The 16,123-nt window shown below is 39.8% G+C and overlaps 1 protein-coding gene across 1 annotated transcript in view; it reads left to right on the top strand.

Moving 5' to 3' along the window:
• rbm20 (RNA binding motif protein 20) overlaps window positions 1-16,123 on the top strand; it is a 57,930-nt gene that overhangs the window by 32,262 nt on the left and 9,545 nt on the right. The window contains exons 3-6 of the mRNA XM_054779177.1: window positions 7,997-9,008; window positions 9,300-9,364; window positions 9,611-9,720; window positions 10,351-10,451. Coding sequence (XP_054635152.1) covers window positions 7,997-9,008; window positions 9,300-9,364; window positions 9,611-9,720; window positions 10,351-10,451 — 1,288 coding nt within the window. The remainder of the gene's footprint in view (window positions 1-7,996; window positions 9,009-9,299; window positions 9,365-9,610; window positions 9,721-10,350; window positions 10,452-16,123) is intronic.

Below are 16,123 nucleotides of genomic sequence, written 5' to 3'. Positions count from 1 at the left end.
TAAATGGGAGTTAAAATAGTGACACTTTAAACCTTTTGCAGTGTTAAGGGAATAAATATTTGAAAAATGATAAATTGGGAGTAAATTGCTCATAATAAATAGGAATACATTTGAATTAGTAAAACATTAAAATAAAACATTGAAGATGTTGACTTCAAAGCTACATCAAGTCTTTTCTAAGTTGTGTCTTTCATTTCCTTGTTGTCGACAGGATGTAATTTTACAGTCATGGAAAAAATGATTAGACCACCCTTGTTTCTTCAGTTTATTGATCAATTTTAATGCCTGGTACAACTAAAGGCACATTTGTTTGGATAAATATAATGATGATAACAAATATAGCTCATAAGAGTTGAATTTAAGAGCTGATATCTAGCAACTTCCATAGTTTTCCTGATAATAACCAAAATCACTTAAGTTCTTACATGAATAGTCATGGCATTGTACTGCCATAAAATGTTACTTTTATGAGCTATATCCAAACAAATGCACCTTTAGTTGTATCAGGCATTAAAATGAACAAGAAACTGAAGAAACGACGGTGGTCCAATCATTTTTTCCACGACTGTATGTCCACTTCTTTGACGTCTTCTTGTCAACAAGCACTTTGGCTTCCTCCAGTCCTCCGTTTAAGTTGATGTAGATTTTGCAAGAATTTCCCCATGCTTCCTTCTTGGCGACGTCAGCATTACGTTTTGCTCATTGATGTAGATGTTTGTTTCTTTCAGCTTCCTCCTCTGCCTCAGCATTGCTACTTTGTTTTAGTCTGTTGTTGAACTTTATGATGACGACAGGTGTGTGTTGTGTATTCCTGCCAGACATTGGTTGGGATGCATGAATCCATGTTGTTGACATCCACATCAACCCCCTTTGACTGCAGAAAGTTGGCCACCTGTTGCTCTGTTGGAGCAACATCGTGTCCTCCTCCGTTGTCAACTGCACTGACATAGGACCTGCGTGTTATGCGAAGTCCGGTCACAATTACATTGTTCGACTGCTCGAAATCATCCGCTCTGCACGTCATTTGCGATATAATGTGATCCTTTTCATCATTTTGCTTCTTTAAAGTTCCCAGCTTTCCTTCCAGCCCATCTAATTCTTTACAAAATGATGTATTTTCATTCTGACGTCTTGCGTGACGTGAAGCAAGATGACGTTGGAGCCCCAAAATGTGGTCCAGCTTCAAATGATACTATTTTCAGCGTACAGTCGTTCCTCGTCACTTTTTCCGCGGCTTCCCTCTATCACGGTTTTTCAAAAATGATTGTATTAATTAATAAATCATGCTGTTTTGTGGTTGGATACTGCCTATTATTAGTCAAAAAATAGCAAATCTTACGTATTTTTTGGCCTAAATTCAACATTTTCAAGCATAAAAATGGTTAAATGAAGTAAAATACACCACACTCCTGATGAACATTTTAAAACCAGTTGAAAAATTGCAAGAATTTACATTTTGAACTGTTGGATCTTAAGGACGTTCTATGTAGAGCTTCAAAATGCAATAAGAAGAAATGGGAGTGAGACGAAAAACAAAACTTTTGCATGCACTATTTATTTCAAACAACCATTAAACCGAAATAGGCTGTTCATCAGCTGATCAAAAGTTTACGTTTTAGGTGTCGTGATGTTCGGTGAGACACACAAACACCAGACTTGGTTGCCGGAACAACAGGCTTTTATTGCAAGTTTGAATTATCTCACAATAATCATTGGACAATAGAGGGGCAGCGGAGCTCATTTTCAACAGACCATTCCGGTTCCGTTCCCAGTGAACGCAACAGGACTTTCATTCCACACTCCATCCAGATCTACAATACATCACCTGTCTGGAAAACACAACATTATTGCGCTGTACTGTCATGTAAATGTACTTGTATTTACTTATATTTTTACACTCTATTTGTAAATATGCAAATCTTATTTATCTTATATCCTTTTTATTTTATTAGATTTTATTCATATTGCACTGCATTTTATTTAAGAGTGTTTTTTTTTCTTTTTCTTCTGCAATTGAGCCACTGTAACCAAGGAATTTCCCTTGTGGCTCAATAAAGTCCGTCTAAGTCTAACAAAAGCACAATAAACCCCTTAGAAAAATCCCTAATAAAAACACGAGCTACTGTTGCTGCAGTAACTCGTGCTAAGCTAAAAGTCAACTCTGAACCCCAGACGTCACTTCTTGTCCGCCTGCCACTCAGCTCCCTTAGGGAACACATTTATAGCAACACACACGAGCATGAGATTTATTTATGTCTTAAATGGCTTATTTACTGTTATTATACTCTACAATACTATACTTTACTATTATACTATACTATTATACTAATCTGTGCAGCACAGTGTTTATAAAATGTGCTATATAAATTAAATGGATTGGATATTATGTCTACTATAGTGGGTAATATGAGTCTAAAGGTGATGATAGGGGTGTTATTTCATGTCTAGAGGGCTCTTATAAAGTTTAAAAAACGTATTTACAAGATCGTAAACAGGTTTTCTATACTCTAACTATGAAAATATTCCATTTACAAATCCTACTTTGTGGAATTAACTTATCCCCCTCGGGTCTTTAACCAATTAACCGCAGACAATTGCCTAGTGATCAGTTGCTGAATTACTGTCGTATTTGTCGCAAGCATGTTTGACTGATTGTAGCACAGGTTTCGTGAGGAATGTGGTTGAATTTTGCCACACAAAATTGTTCTCGCTCAGTGTTCTAACCGACCCAGAGACCACGTTGGTCTATTCAGGACACTCTGTTGTGATGGTGGAGGGCAACTCTAGTATTTATAGCTTTGAGTCATAGGCTGAGGTGGTGTAAGGGTATCGCTCTCAATCAGCATGCGTGTTCACTTAAGAGTGTTTACTGTGGACGATGTGCATGGTAACTTCCCATTGTCAGTGAAATCACTTGTCGTAATTCCACTGTTAACTGTGGAATGCTGCTTCCAAACCTCATTTTACAGGCTGTATTTATCAAGCCAAAAGCATGTAAACACATCTTAATGGTTCTTTATGTGTACACACGCACATACGTGTTCTATTCTTTCTGGTTCTGAATACAAACATTTCCACTGGTTTGCCAAACGCTAATAACCAATACTTGGCAGAAAATTTATGACATAATTCAGGCATCTTAATGACGCTGTTATAGATTTATTGACTTTTTTATCAGTATTAGTAAACAAACAAAATGTTTTTTGAGTGTGAGGGTAACACGGTGTGCACAGCAGGATCATGTGAGTGATGAGTTTATGTCAGGAAAACTGCAGCAGCCAATGGCAGCACTGACCTGGATGTGATCATAAAAATAATAATGATGATAATCTTTTGCAAAAATGTGTTGTGTAAATTAAAATTGGAAAACGTGACTTATTAAAAAATCAGTTATTCCCTCCATATTCACAGGCCTTTTATTTAAAGGAAAACTGAAAACCTTTTGGGGGGAATTTTGCCCATCATCTACAATCCTTATGTGAAACATGAGCAACTATTCCTTTGTCTTTTCTGTGTGTTCTAAAGATAGAAAAACTGCTAAAAAGATGCAGCTAAGAAGGCACGTAATGGGAATCACCTATTCCGTCTATAAAGCCGTCTGGAAAAAAAAATCCCAAAAATGCCAATAATGCTCCATCTACACGACGTGCATATTAACCAAGCTGCAGCAACATTGTTATTATTATTATTATTATTATTATTAACATTGTTACACCGAAGAACTACGTTACTGGTGCATTGACACTTTCCCACACCACACCGGCTCGCACTCACAATGCCTCAGGCCACTACCGAAAGGTAACGCTATATATTGGTGTGTTTATTTTTGAGTTTGGAAAGTTAACTCTTGGTGTAGCGTCGCTTTCTGTGTTATGTGAAATCAATGCGCCCAGGAAGGACGTTCCAATAATGCTTAGAAGGACCAAAATGTGGCAAAATACTGTAAGTATTACATGTTATCATGAATGTGCCTGTTACTGCATGGATACAGCATGTATATAAAATAGGGCTATTTTTTAATTGTCATTAATACAGTGGTCCTGTGGCATACGAGTGTACCAACTATCAAGTGTTTTTTTAATGCGAGCCCTCTCTTGGCGGATTTTTGCTTTGAACTGCTGTTACGAGTTACGGGCAGGCATAGCTGAGGACAGCTGGGGCTTGTGTCAATGACAGTGAATGTACAGTAAATAGCATTAAGCAGGCCTTACATCCCAATGTATGTGTTACCACACGCACGGGCGCCGTAATTTTTGGGAAATTTGTTGGCCGTGGCCAGCATGTAGAGGAAGTAGGGTATCAGAATGGTTGTGTGTCTTCATGATGGAGCAAGTGATTGTTGACACCCACGTGCTTGCCTCTTGCCGTGGCCGAGCAAGGTGCATTAATGTGCATCCATGGAGGTCGGGAGAACGAGAGTGTACAGATGGAGGACTCGCCCGTCGCGGGAGGAGCAGTGGCCGGGCAATGTACACAATGTACTTTTAAGGGTCACGCACTCCTCCTCTGCCTTGCCCTTGGGACATGGCTGCGTGCAAGGTTTTTGTGCGTGCCTGCAGAGAATAATTTGCATCCCAATTTTCTTCTGACAGGCTTTGCGGGCTGTCTGCGGGTTTGACAATCCGTGCGGGCCACGTTCGTGTCTCTTGCGATTTTCCCAATTATTGCACGTAGCCAACACGTAGGAGCACGTACGTCGGGATGTAAGCACTGCTTTAACTCTTGTTTGTGTTACTAGCTAGCTGGTCACCAGGAAATATTTTCAACACACATGTAACATACGTAATTATAGCGATTTGATTTATATTATTTATTATGCATTGTGCAATATTATGACAGGAACAACATCAAATTAAAAGCACTAAATGAATACAGAGCCTGCAGGACTTGTGTCCAAAAATGTGTAGTCTTTTACAAAGACAATGTAGTTACAGTATTTAGAAATTATTTTATTTTTAATGTTTGTGGGGGTTTTTTAATAATTGCACCTGAATGTTTCCTGTGGCCCGGTGGTTGGGGCCCCCTGCCTTACAGCATGCTTGGCGCTAGGATGTGCTCTTTTACATATTGGAAAATACTGTAAGAATCACACTTTTATACAATTGCCTTCTTTATTTTATAATGTGAGATTCACGTCTACATCGACATACTGTATGTAATCATTGAATGATAGCGAATCGTATCATTTGTACACTGTATCGAATTGTTCTGTTTTTAAAATATATCGATTTTGAATGGTATCTTAACTCGTGTATCTAGCTGCGTATGGAAGTGTTTACCACAAAGAGATTTACATTCCTACTCATTATAGATAAAAACTTCCTTCAACCTGCAATTAATCATGATTAATTATGAGTTAACTATGGACCACGTGTGATTAATTGTGATTAAACATTTGTGTTGATCGACAGCTCTAATATAAAACCATAAAACCTTGTTGGAGATTTTTGGAGGTGTTTTAATAGCGGGCTTTCTAGGCTGCGTGGGTGTGTCCCATTAAGTGCAGTAGTGAGCTGTCTCTTTTTAGCTGCTTTTAGATTTTTACAACACACAGAAAAGACAAAGACGTGTGTTCATGTCTTACACAAGGATTGCGGATGATGGGCAAAATAAAAATTTTAAAAGTGCAGTTTTCGTTTAAGATGTTGACATACAGGTATAACCACAATTGTAATAATAATTGTAAATAATCTGTACATAGGGCCATTTAAAAAAAGTTTTTTTGTATTCCTTGCACCTTTCCTTCATTACATTTTCATTTCCGCCATGTTTATTTTTGTCCCGTTTACTGCATATGCACATTCTACACTGCACCCGTGGAATTTCCTCACTGTGGGATAAATATAGTTTATGTTATCTTGATTGTGGGTTGTACAGTACACACGGTAACCAAATTATTTCGAAATGCTCCTTTTCTCATTTTGCTGGTCCACCACATTTCAGCGAGGCGAGCAGGAGCAGTGGCAAGATAGGACGTTGTCCACAACTTAACAGATGATGTGATGAATAGTTGAGGGGACTATGTTTAGATAGTACGTGAGAGCATTTGTCAGAAAACTAAAGGCCAAACCAGTTAAAGTGGGTCAGAGCAATCGTAGACGACTTGTTCCTAAGCAGTTCTCTCGCTGCATCTTACAATGGAGCTGGTGTTCTATACCGTGAAAAGTAGACTTAATTCAGTCATGAAGTATGTCCTTTTCTGGCCTCAGTGCCACATGAACAAATAAGATCCGATTAAAAAAATACTGACATGCTCACAGTGGTATTCGTTTAATAATATGTTGTTATTGCAGTTTAGAAACGGACTGTATCACAGTGAGAGCTCATACACAGTGTTGCCAGGTCTCGCGAGAGAAACAAGCGACCAGCTCTCTGAAAAGAGGCTCAACAGGCAACCCACCACATTGTGAAAGCGAGGTCGCTTGTTAAGAGGTATAAATATATGTATATGTACATGCTCATTCGTTTGCGTTGTGTTACAGCCATGTTTGTTAACCCCTTTGGAGGGGACGGTGCAGTTTTTTGTGCTTCCCGGTATTAGCGTGCTGATTCAAATCTGCATGCGCCGTGTGTTTAGGGGTGTGCCAGTCGACTCGGGCGGGCGTGATAATGTCACTTATAATAAGCGGACATGGCAACACAGCTGATACCTCTCAGACAGCATAATTACCTTATTTTAACAGTAGTATTGCAGACCTGCCAATTCTTGAAAAAATGTGCTGAGTTCGCCTTCTGAATGAGTCGTATACACACAGGAAATAATGTAAAAAAAGCCGACCAATCACAGCTTTCATTGTACACGTAGCTGCTGCGCGAAGTTACATTTTTTGGAGGTGAATGTCACACTACACAAGGGTTTGGAGGGGAAGGAGCGAACTTGCGTAACGTACGCTGATTTCTAAGTGACAAAACTCCTACCTGGAGACTAGCAAAGTGTATTCAAGGGTCAAAATGCGTGACTCCAAAAAGTGCGTACATATTGGAAGGCAGTGGTGTACAGTCAGGGCCAACAAAGCCTTCTCTGTTGGCCTAAACACTATCTGAGGCACTAACCTATATTTACAACTTCAATTCTAACGTTTGTTCCATGAAATTGTATTAATTCATACCCAAAAGTCTATTATCTTCATTTTGTAGTGTGTGTCTTGGCTGCACTGCTTCCAGTACGTGTATGTGTATGTTAGATTTTTCTGTCCAATCAGATTTCTGCTTCTATGTGTTGCCATGTCAGCGTCGTCTGGGCATTCAGAATCAGGTGTGCTGGCCCATGTCACTGGAACACTATGAGGCTACTACACAATGGGGCTGTTTCTTGAACCAATTACATTTCAGATTTACCTGAAAGGGCCAGCTAGCAGGCTTACAGTAATGTAAGCATTTTTCCATCCTCTAATTGGTGGATGTGTGAAAGCCTAACACTCAACATTATCAGTGCGCTGATGCTGTTCTGACACAAAGAAAGGAGACAGACATCAATTCTGTGTACATTATATGAACAAACGTGTGTCAGCATGGGAAAGGGTTTGTTTGCCACCACTTCCCCTGGAAGTCTTCCAGACTAGTGTTTACGAGTGAGTGTCGTGTATTTTATGAAACTGTTCATGTTTTTGTCATATTGTTTGGTAAGTACTGATTCTGAACTGCTCCAGGTGATGTTGTAGTGGAGGTTTGGAGTAGTTGTTGGAGACGATGTAGCCGGAGATAAAGAGTTAACTTGTTTTCTTGCCTTGGTAATAATGGTGTTCATCACCAATTAGGTAATGCGCGCATTGTTATGTTGCATTGTTGTATATTAGTGATGGTTTGTACAATTGTGACATGGTAGTGGTGATATTAAAGGGTTTTATTGGGTCGCTTAAGTCGCCACTGAAGACTAAGGTGCAAAATGCCGGCCACTGTTGGTATATGGTGTACCTATAATATTGTGTATGTAACAGCCTTTTTACACATGTTTTCTTTCATGTGGGAGAACTAATTTTTTCCACCTTTGTCATAGCACGGTGCCACTGGACAGTGCCGATAAGAAGGGCCTTCAGGTGGGTGGCGAGCTTTCTGGTGGTTTGCAAGTGGGGTCCCAGCAGCAGAACCAGCAGCTCCTCCTGACTCCAGCCAGCCTCCAGCTTGCCCAACTCCAGGCCCAGCTCACCCTCCATCGCCTCAAACTGGCTCAGGGGGGCAATACAGCCACCGCTGCCACTGTTCTCAATCAGGTTCTTTCCAATGTTGCCATGGCCCAGCCCCTCTTCAATCAACTGCGGAACCCCCAGGTTGGCTTCCCCACTGGGGTGCTTGGTTTTCCCACTTCTAATTCAACGTTAGGGGCAGCGGGATTCAACCAAAACACAGGGAACGTGAGACTGAACCATCATGGTGGAGGGACCACAGTGGGCCAACAGGGTGTTGAGTTTGGTAAAACGTCCGGGCTTACATACCCCTCAGATATTGACAGGCGTCTTCAGTACAACTTGGGAGGGGCATCTGTAGCGTCGAGCCCTGCTGGTGAAGCACACTACTCAGTGATCAACACTCAGGCTAAACAACTGAACAATGTTGCTTTCAAGCAAGATTTCTATCGGCAGGATATCTCTGGCCAACAAGCTGGATTTAATCTATGTGATCAGAACATGAATCTCTATAATTGCACTGCACAGAAGGAGCAATGGAAAGGTCCAACTAACTTGAGTCAGACTGCGAATGCGGCTATGGCTCCTGATGTGGCCACTGTTTGGACTGCAGCTGGGCAGGCGATGAGGTCCAGAAAGGAACTGTATAACCCAGAAGAGCCAACGTCTGACCCCAAATTCAATCCCAAGACTGGGATTTCTTCTTTCGGGACTAGCGACATGCAGGGCTATAAGGGTTACCAGACCCTACATGGAACTGAGGACACGCTGTGTTCAGGTACCAGGACACTTCAGCCTTACCAAGTCAATGACTACCACGCTGTCACGCCCACTCAACTGCCACACCAGTGCAGCATCTGTGACAAGAAAGTCTATAACCTCAAGGTGAGTTGACTGACCTTATTTTTTAAAATTAAAACAATGAAGAACACCCATTGATTAGTTAGTAAATGCATTCAGTGGCTATACTGTACATATGCGCAGTGGCCAATAATGTACACACGCGTAGCTATGCTCATATGAGCATGCATTAAATACGCTGACAGTGAGGGAAAGACGTATGGAAAGCAAACTCTTTAAACACATCTAAAACTAAAAGGAGTCACCATAGTCTCTTAATTTCTCTCTGCCAAGTGTGTCCAAGCTATGAGAGTTTGTGTGTGTGTGTGTTTTTAGGACTGGGACCAGCACGTGAAAGGAAAACTACACCTGCAGAACCGAATGCAGTACATCAGCGAAGGGTGGGTCGTCACATGACCTGTCAATAATTATGCCTGACAAATGTTGCCTTTTGAGTTTTTGATAATAGTTTTTCCTCGCAGCAGTCAGTCATTCAAATATATCTTGTGTGCTTTGCAAAGATTTCCTTTTCCACGCTGCTACCTACAGCTGTCTTAGTGTTTGCATGAATATGAGCTCTGTCACAAGATATGAGTGCGCTGGGCAGGGCAGAGACAGCTAAACTCAGCCTTGTGTGATTGTTGCAGTACGGCAGTGGTACCCGCCGGGGTTGCTCATTACGCGCTTGGCAGGCCCTCTGATGGAGCTCTTAATGCAGGGGAGACAAACTCAATGATCTACACTGCTGCAGGTCAAGGTAAGATGAAGTGTCCAACACAAGCGAGCCCGTTTGTGTTCATGTCGGTGCCGTGAATATGTAAATGAGACTAATTGAAGGAGCTGACAGAGTATGCTGTAAATTCTGTGGGTGTATGAGGTAACGAGCTATTATAAATAGACCACTGGGCATAGAATTTTATCATCTAAAATGTGGTCAAGCCTCCTCCCATTACACATATTTTATGTATGATATTATATAGTTGCTGGGGATGGCAGGACCAACGTAGGACCAACATAGAACGTTGATGAAAACCCACTGGATATATTATTTTAAAGGAGCTGGTTTAGTTTTACTCTCAGAAAAAACATGATTTATCCTTCTTTTAACATGGTCAACTGGCCAATGACTAATAAAAACCTAGTCTTATTGTGTGTGGTAAACCCACATTATGCACCATTGTATAGATTGAGCAGCATAGAATGTCATCCAAAAGGCAGGCACACAAAACATACTATTGTCATATGGTCTTCAAATAACTACAGTATTAATGTAGCATTCCAGAGCCTATGGAGTAAAATTAAACATGTCACCACCCACCTCCCCTCACATGTAAATGAGTGATGCACTACTATTGACCACTATTCTCATTTCAAATGGTTTCCGCAGAGGTATCCTTAGGAGTCAACGCCTCATACTTGCCAGCTGCAGCCATGAAGAACTACCCTTTGCCAAACACGGGATTCACTTCACCACAGCCAGAGTCAAAGGTAAGATGAATGTTATTCCCGTATGTCAGAAACATTCAGCAGGTTACAAAGAAGGAGCAGCTGTCATCTGAGCATGTGTTGCGGTTATATCACATTTCATGACTGTCATAATCTTGTCGTGATTGTTTAGCACCGAGTTCTTAATTATATTATAAAAGGGCGAGAGTCATATTTTAACACAGTTTTTTCTATATTTTATGCCCTGCATTTTATTGCTTTTATTATTGGTGATTATTATGTCATTGTTTTTATTATTATTTGACTGTTTTTATTATTGTATTTGTTTTTATTAGGGCTGTCAAAAGATGAAACATTTTAATCAAATTAATCGCAGTTTTCAAATTAATTCATCATGATTAATCACCATTTGCAACTATGTGTGAAATATGCCCTTTTTTACTGTATTTTATGAACAAATTGCAATGCGGGCCAGATTTGGCCCCCGGGCCTGAGATTGACAGGTGTGATGTAGATGTATTTTCTGGGATTTCCGAGCATAAATGCAGCAAATTGTACTTCCGCAGTATGAGATCCGCTAGTGAGTGATAACAATATCCACTTAGTCTTTTTCTTTGTCTTTCTGTTTATTTAGACCACACATACACGCATAATAAAGACGTTGTTGTGATGTTCGGAGTGTCCCTGAAAGCACCTCACGGTAGTCTAGTGACAATGAGGAAGTGTCGTTCCGAGGTGGTCTAGAGACGTGTTTGTGAGTAGGAGATACATGTATGGGGTTGCAATTGCACTGTTGTTGATGTGTTCATGTCAGAATAAAGCTATGAAAGACCGTCAGACTCTACTGTTCCATAACGTAATTAGGCTGTCTAATTAGCATCTTGTATGCCGCACCGCTGAGGTGGTTTTATTATCTCGGCAAAGTAGAAATGCTCACGAAGACAGATTTAGACAGATTTGTGAACAACGTTTGAGAGAAGTGGGCATTTTGTGTACACAGAAGAAGTTTTAGATTTTTCAGTTCAGCTCATAGAAGATGGCAGCAAAAACAAAAGTGTGCATTTTTGTTGAGAGTGCATTTTGATTGGCCTTGACAAGTGTATTACCTCTGAAGTGGACAATTATTTACAATTATATTAATTCTTATTTGTACAGTGTGTTGCTTCAATCATGACAGCAAAGAAAAATGTGCTAAAAACATTATTTAGATTTAGACAAAATTAAGATTCCTTGTGTCGCTCCAGCATACCCCCGCGACCCTAATGAGGATAAGCGGCATAGAAAACAGATGGATGGTTGTGTCGCTTCTGACTGAACAATGAACAAATAAACCCTTTACCATTTATCAAGCTAAATACGATAACTTACGGGGCGTCACAAAGGAATTGAGGAGTAGCAAACTCCCAAAGTATTTTTTTTGTTGTTGTTTTTTTGTATTGTAAATGAATATACTGAAATATTATTGTCAGACATTAATAAGTGTAACATATAGGGCGGTACCACAGTCCATTTTGTGATTGTCAGCTTTAAAAACAAAATTTCCCATCACGATCAGTTATATTTGTAATGCTACAGTATGTTCTCGCGTCACGCTGTAGCCGTCACAAAAACTTTATGACGTGGTAATGTTTTAAGTTATATTTTAACATTAAAAGCAGCCACCCAAGTATAAAAAGAGATATTATACAAAAGACAAATGACTTACGGCCAATACAAGTATGAATTTCTCATGTCACAACTTTAGGAAGTCCGTGTAGGACTTGATGTAATCGAAAAAGCAGTTAAAGAGCTGAGCCTACCCCCTGCATGCTACAGTATGCGATTACTTCAAAGTGAGTGTTTATGCTGTATATTTCCCTGCCAATAAATCTAACTTAAATTGCAATACCAGTTACTGTTCATAATGGGCCGTCTAATGTGCTGTTGTCTTATTGGCAGTGAGCTTTACAGCAGATCATGCTGTTTGGCGTTCCCTTTTCTGACTGTAAAACTACTTGATCTTCATGTGTTCTACCATATGTTCCTTTCAACACCAAGCACCTTGGACCACAGTGACGGGAAAGCCATATGATTCATATGTTGGTTATTGGCTGAGGCTTTTATTCTATGAGTGTGAAAATATTTATAGGCTATTCTACGTGCGCTAAAGTTACTTTCTATAAACACACACCTGTCTCAGTAGAACAGGTGGGGTTTTACTGCATTTGAGCCAAGTGTTGGTCAGTGTTTATGTGTGTGTGTGTGTGTGTGTGCACAATAAAAGTATACATACATATAAAAGAAAACAGAGAAATAGTTGGCAACATTTTAAATAAGCATTTTAAGTAAAGCATGAGGATTCGACTCTTTAGTTGTCTGTACACTTCACTACTGCAGATGTATACATGCATGCTGTACTGTACGCAGTCTTTTCTTTGAAGTATATTTTCCAGCAGTCCCCTTTGAACTAAGATGGTAGCTTCAAGTAAAGAAAAGCAGAACACAAAAAAAGATAAACACGGGATTACGATTTAATGCTGTTAGCAGCACAGACCTAACGACCTCCAGGCAGCTGTGTAAAGCTACAAAGCAAAGCAGACCGTGGTAAAGTGATCCCAGGGATCAGAATACGTATGTGTGTGCATGCGTGTGTGTGTGTGCGGGAACATTGGGAGGAAATGTAAAAGCAGACAGACCAACTCCTTGGATCCTACAACATGGATCCTGCTTCGTACTGTATATATAAACAGACATACTGTATCTCTCTGGACAGGTTCCAGTTAGCGTCAGTGTGTTAAATAGCATGTTAAATAGTTGTGTACCATTTGGCCTCTGCTGGGTGGGTTCAGGTTTTCAGCAGCAGTGCAAAGGGCTGAGCACAATGACCATACGCTACTAACTTGTGTGCTTAGAAAACACATTTCTTTCACTTTGATTTATTGTTCTGAATTAAACTAACCATGGAAGATAGTTTTGGGGGATCCGCTTTTAGGATGAAATTTCAGCATCATATAACCTTTATTACCTGTGCAGGCGAAGACGTTCAGTTCAGACTAGAGACCAATTAAAGGCTCAGAAAGTTTTTGTAGTTCATTTGCTGATTAGCGTGCCAAACAGTAGTTTACCATTTTTAACTTTGCAACATTTAATGAGATACTGAATTTGTTGTTTTTATTAGCTGTTTGCGATAGTCAGCCAAATATTTAGTTTTTTAGGTATATAAGATAGAGGGGTTTTTTTACCCTGCCCATCTAAAATACCTAAAAAACGTGTTTGAATTGAAAAAACTGAGCATACTGTATATTCAATAAGAAGACAAAATGAACCCATCCATCCATCCATTGTCTACACCGCTTGTCCTCACTAGGGTCGAGGGTATACTGGAGCCTATCCCAGCTGTCTTTGGGCAAGAGGTGGGGTACACCCTGGACTGCGCAGGTCAATTGCAGGGCACATATAGACAAACAACCATTCACATCTATGGACAATTTAGAGTCTGACAAAATGAACCTCGTAGAACTAATCATGAAAATGATTGAAAAGATTGAAAGAAAGTAAGAAATATGTTCTTGAAATATTTCACCGTGTGCATAGTGAGTCCGTAGACGATGGTACATATGAATTCAGCTACTGAAATCATAATTTTCAAAGATGTTCTAATGTATTGCAATGCACCTGTATATGACACATTCTCCGAACCTGCTGACTAAAAATCTGACAAGGTCGTCAAAATATAAAGTTGAGGTGAACTCAAAACTTGCTTATTTGTTCAATAACCACCACATCATAAAAATATGTAAAGATATAACTGTACGATGTTAAGTTCATGAAAAATAGTGGCAAATAATACCTTGCACTCGCCGGAATACATGTCAGTGATAACAATTGTGATGCTTTTTAAATATCAATACATAATTAACTTAATGCTTTATTCGTGTGGAGTAATGTGGCCCCACAACTAGAGCCTCCAGCTTCTTGCTTTGCAGCTGGTGTGTGTTAGACTTTCTTTTCACATCTTCTTTGTTCAAAGGGTTTGCTCTGCAGAATTAACTAGGTGACTATTTGATTAAAGGAGGGAAGTTTACTTCTTGACATCTCAATGACTCGGGTAGGCTACAGCATTATCAAATAATAATCGAGTTTTGGTGTCTGACCCGGGAAATATTGTAAGGACAGCTGGCATTGGCCCACGCCACCCGCATTGCGGTAGAAAATGGATGGCTGGATTAAAATGCATAAGAAAATGTTATATTTTGAATGTTTTTTTAACACTGTGATTTCTGTAATGTTTTAATTTGAAATGTCAGCGAAAACAAAATTTAAATAAATCAGTTTTATTGTGTTAATAAATGTCTGAGAGCCACATGCAGTCATCAAAAGTCTTACGTTCAGGTCAATGAAAAACAAGGTCCCTGCTAATTGATATCGCAACACAGAGTCAAGATGTGTTCCGGCTTTAATTCCCGCTTATGTTATTCTTGTCAATATTAGTGGCTATTGACATTATTGTATTTCCTTTTTTGTAGTGTTAAGTCACTGACATGTACTGATGGTTTGTGGTCTTTGCTATAACCGCCTGAGTCAACCTCAACGGTGATCCCAATGCTGTGGTCAAACCGCCCAGGCCTTCACATGCACACGTCATTTACGCGTCAAACACCACTAGAGCAGAGAGCAACACCCAAGACTCTTGTTCTCTTCAATATTCGTAGAACATTAACAGCCTATAATGGGATCTGTTTATTGCGCCCACTGTAGGTTGACCTTTATGTGCTCTTAGGGTGGCAGTGGTACTGGCATAGAGCTGTTAATAGAATTATCGCTCTTGTATGTCTCAAATTGCCAAAGTCAGCTCGCTGGCTAGAAACCATTAAGATGCTGCAGTAATGCTACCGTTACACTTTTTGAGGAATAAATGCACATATGAGCACGGACATTCCAGTTATCTTTCAAGACTTGGTTTGTGAGGTTTGGCAAAGATCAACCTAAAAGGGCAGTTGAAGAAGGAATTTATGTGACAGTAGCTTTTTTTTTTTTTTATCAGTGACCATATTGTGTGAGACTTCAATTTTGCACTTACATTTTTCTTTAAGTGTATGTGCAATATATTGTATACACAGAAACTATGCTCCTCTCCTTTGTACATTGTACATGTCAAGGCGTGCGGTCCACGTGTTAAGTGATTGTTGGTCTTTGGATTTTCACTGATCAAATTACCTGGCTGTACCCTGGCTGCCGGTGTCCCTCATCTGTCGTCCACATGGAAGGTTACACAGCCTGAGTAGCAGCCAATACAGGCCCAAAGTTTGGACACACACAATACAACCCCATGGTTCCAACCCCATTAATAAGGCAAGAAATTCCACTAAGTAATCCTGACAAGGTACAACTGTGAAGTGAAAACCATTTCAGGTGACTACCTCATGAAGCTCACTGAGAGAACACCAAGGGTTTGCAGCGCTATAAAATTACTAAAAAAAAGACATAAAATATATACAGTATGTGTTGACATACTGTATACATACTGTATATGTCTAAAATATAAGACATACGACATACAAGACATACATACATAAGACATACATAAGACATACATAAGACATTTCACCCTTTTTTGTTAAGTACATAATTCCACATGTGTTCAATCATAGTTTTGAGAACCTACAATGTAAATAGTCATGAAAATAAAGAAAATACATTGAATGAGAAGGGGTGTCCAAACTTTTGACCTGTAC

The sequence above is a fragment of the Dunckerocampus dactyliophorus genome, chromosome 6, assembly GCF_027744805.1.
Source record: "Dunckerocampus dactyliophorus isolate RoL2022-P2 chromosome 6, RoL_Ddac_1.1, whole genome shotgun sequence".
NCBI lineage: Eukaryota > Metazoa > Chordata > Actinopteri > Syngnathiformes > Syngnathidae > Dunckerocampus > Dunckerocampus dactyliophorus.
This window is presented reverse-complemented; position numbering and strand designations above follow the sequence as displayed.